The sequence below is a fragment of the Buceros rhinoceros genome, unplaced genomic scaffold, assembly GCF_000710305.1.
Source record: "Buceros rhinoceros silvestris isolate BGI_N320 unplaced genomic scaffold, ASM71030v1 scaffold24055, whole genome shotgun sequence".
NCBI lineage: Eukaryota > Metazoa > Chordata > Aves > Bucerotiformes > Bucerotidae > Buceros > Buceros rhinoceros.
The window spans coordinates 12,876-16,889 of record NW_010412691.1 but is presented as its reverse complement, the minus strand read 5'-3'; the positions used below and the strand labels follow the sequence as shown (position 1 = coordinate 16,889).

Below are 4,014 nucleotides of genomic sequence, written 5' to 3'. Positions count from 1 at the left end.
ATGCTTAACGTCTTCCCCGTGCTCGAGAAAGAAGGTGGAAACCACTCGCGGCAGTGGCTGGAACCACTTCTCAGACGCCTTACTGAGATCTACGTGAACGTTAAAGAACAGGAGGATCTGCAAGCAAGATGTGGTGACTCCTTCCCATGGGTGGGTCCTCCTCCTGCTGCTCAACGCTGTTGGTCTGGGAGGGTTTGAGACTCTACAACCACCTCGCCATTTCTCTATGCAGTCTGTTGCTCTATCAAGAGGAAGCTCCAAGGATGGTTTCTGAACCAGCTTACCAGTATGAACCAGTATGATTATGCCTTTAGGGCAGCCTTAAGTCTGGACATTAAACCTCGCTTCCAAGTAGGAGAGAACCAGCAAAACTCATCTGGAATCATGGGGTTATTTATGTGTAAAGGGAGAGGAATTAAACATAGAGTAAGTTGGAAGTAGAACAAAACACTGTTGGTAACCCTCTAAAATTATCTGATGGCCAAAACCTCTGAGCCGTTATGAGTGGGAGGGTCAAGCCCCCCCGGCAGAGGTTACCTAGAGAGGCTGTGGGATATCCATCCTGGGAGATACTCAAAACTCACCTGTACAAGACCTTGAGTACTCTGCTCTACTGAGTAAGAGGTTGGACTAAATGAGCTCTGGAGGACACCTGCAACCTACCCGATGGTGTGATTTGAAAAATCATGGTGATTATTTGGGTCAGGATGTTGTGCTACATGCAGATGGGTGGACCCTGCTGGCAGTGTATGGTATACGGACAAGGTGTGAGTTTTATCCAAGGTATTCTCTCAGCCGCTGATAGGTCTTGGAATACTATAGAGTTCCAGAGGGTCAGGAAGAAGAAAATATTACGCTAGATTTTAGAGCAAATACATAAACGGCCCAAATAACAATAAGGTCTTTAGCTTTGCCATCCCACAATTGAACCGAATCAAAAGGTCTTGGAATAATATAGAGTTCCAGAGGGTCAGGAAGAAGAAAATATTACGCTAGATTTTAGAGCAAATACATAAACAGCCCATAACAATAAGGTCTTTAGCTTTGCCATCCCACAATTGAACCGAATCAAAATTACAGGATGACAGCAGAATTAATTCTAATTAAACCTTTTTTTTGTTAGCTATGCTTTGTCAGATCTGTTGCATTAGCAACTATACATGCCTAAATTGTTTAATTTATTCCCGCATATATTTTGATTAGAAATTAGTACTACACAAAACCAACACAGCATACATTAAACAATTTAATAGCTTTAAGTGACAGACTTCAAGTATTTATTAGGAGAGGAACTGAACTCATCATTGCTGAAGGTTTCTTCTAGAAATCTTTTCCAACAAGTTTGCAGTAAATCTATCATTGATCTGGACGGAAATACAAAGCTGTTCCTGTTCAGATGGCAGACGAGAAAAACGGGAGGAGGCCAGATCTGATAAAACTCTGATATAAAACTCTCAGATCTGATATATAAACCAACGCCACTCGCTTGTTACGGTGTCTTTGAACGGTCGGCATTCTAAAAGGGCGAAAACAAGGTCAAAAATACCTAAGGGACGCTTGTAGAGGACACCAGAGTTCTGGAAAGGGGAAACTGATTCCTGGTGCATGACCAAGGAAGTCCCATTGTGTCATCACAGCTAACCGTGAACTCTCCACCGGTATAATCACAATAATACCACAGAGGACTTAGGAGGATGGCAGAACCTTCCCACGCAACATTACTAGAGCATTCCAGTGGTTGGAAAGCCAAAGCTGGAGAAACTGAGACCACAAACCAGAATAAATATTTACCGTTGAGCACATTGCTCCACAGCAAAGCTTACAGGAGAATACTGTGGTCAACCGCCCGAGATTTCTTCATACTGACAACGGAAGTTTTAAATGGCAGAACATCATTCAAGTTATGAGTGTGATGAAGAAATGATTCAACGATTCATCCAAGAAATGATTCAATTCAGGTTTAACAAAAGATCATTATAACACTTTAAACAGACTCCTTATTGCCTTAAAATTGGGGAAGTTGGTGGAAAACGTGTCACAGATCTATCGAAAGCAGAACATGCACTTCTGTAGAGAGGTGTGTTGACTACCGGGTAGTACCTACACACAGTGTATACGTATACGTAAATACAACAACTCACCATCTTCGTCAGTTTGTACTACAAGTTCTTGGCTTTCTTTTCGTCCTTCAGGATTCATTAGTACTAATTTGATGCTGACATTTGTGTATGGTGACAGGTTAGTAATTGTGTGCTGGGGATGTGAACTCTCTGTATCCCAGCTTACTTCTTCTCTCACTTGCTCTTGTCCTCCAGCCTGGTAGCGGTAATGGACCGTGAGGTTGTAGCGATGGCAACGTGTGACATTATATCCAAACGGCTCCCAGCAAATAGTGATTTGTCTAGATTTGATCTCCACGACCTCCAGTTTTCGTGGCCCACGCATCGGATCTGCAAAATTACCAACATAATTCTGGTGTGATTATTTATTCATATTCTAATAGCAGGTAACACGAGTAATAAAGTTACGCTGTTCTATAAATATGACATATGAGCAGAAACAGAAATTCACTGCTTTCTCTCAGAGTGAAGACGAAACCATAGGGCTCTGAAAAATCAGGAAAAAACAGTGAGAAAAGGAGAAAAAAGTGTCTTTGATGAAAAATGAAGAGCAAAAAAAATACCAAAAACTTTTTATGCCTAAACTGAAAGTGCACAACATGGCTTAAATGACACTTACTTTTGTACCTACCTATTGCTTGCAAAAAATAAACACATCCTTTTTTTTTTAATTAATTTGTGTTAACCCTTTTAGAGCAAAAACCTTCCCAAAACAAGCACCTGAGAAGAAAAGTTAACTTTAGAGAAAACTTGCAAATACGTGGTGATTTCCCCCCAGGACTGTTTACACACAGGAGAAGCGTTAGGTGGTTCTTCAGCTGTTTCTTACCCATTTGTTTTGAAGCAGGACTGATTGCAATCACGCAGTCCCGGCCAGAACATGAAGTTCCTTTAAAATACTCCGTAGGGTTCTTTTCCCCAAAACATCAGTTGTCAAGAGATTCCTCCTTTTTTGGTTTTACCAAAAACATTTTGGTAAACGTTCTTTTCCCCAAAACACCAGCTGTTAAGAGCTTCCTCCTTTTTTGGTTTTTGCACACCTCAGTTTGTAGCAGTGGTTTGGCAAAGATCAGAAGACCCAGGTGGGAGGAACAGCAGCTGATCCCCTGCTGCAGCTGAGCCTTCCCCGTTGACCATCGGCCATAGATCACCTCTGATCAAACCGTGCCCGAGAGCTTACGGCGACCTCTGCACAAGAACCAAAGACTGTGGTGACATTTTCTTCAGTCCGACTGGTCACAAAAACTGAGCGAGAAAAGCGAACCCAAATTTCCACCATGTTACAGCAAAACCAGGGAGCTGAGGCGGGCCCCGCGCTACCCTGTCGTTAACGGAGCTGTTATAAACACTTAGCGATAATCCGGGTTTTCTCATATCACAGCCCTCAACAAGATTAAAGACAATGTCTGGTTTTATTCTCTGCTTCACTAGTTAAGTGCTTAGAAGACTTTTAATGAGCTAGAAGCCTCTTATACGTAAACAAATTAATATGCATCTTCCCTCTTTTATGTTTATTAATCTTCATGTCTTCACTGGGAATGTTCTGAACAATTTACACAGGATTTCATCTTTTCACTTTTTAATAAAATCCCTGCATGCTTGAAATATTTGTTCAAAGATGTTATTCATCTGAACTCCTTGAAGAAAAGGTGTAAGAAATCAATGGCTCTCTCTAACATCTACAAAAAGTGCTTAGAAGACTTTTAATGAGCTAGAAGCCTCTTATACGTAAACAAATTAATATGCATCTTCCCTCTTTTATGTTTATTAATCATCATGTCTTCACTGGGAATGTTCTGAACAATTTACACAGGATTTCATCTTTTCACTTTTTAATAAAATCCCTGCATGCTTGAAATATTTGTTCAAAGATGTTATTCATCTTAACTCCTTG

General features: G+C 41.0%; 1 protein-coding gene across 1 annotated transcript in view; it reads right to left on the bottom strand.

Moving 5' to 3' along the window:
* LOC104493762 (receptor-type tyrosine-protein phosphatase mu-like) overlaps positions 1-2,450 on the bottom strand; it is a gene marked incomplete at its 3' end in the record, with an annotated part of 3,018 nt that extends 568 nt beyond the window's left edge. The window contains exon 1 of the mRNA XM_010136494.1: positions 2,142-2,450. Coding sequence (XP_010134796.1) covers positions 2,142-2,445 — 304 coding nt within the window. The remainder of the gene's footprint in view (positions 1-2,141) is intronic.
* Between the last annotated feature and the right edge of the window lie 1,564 nt (positions 2,451-4,014).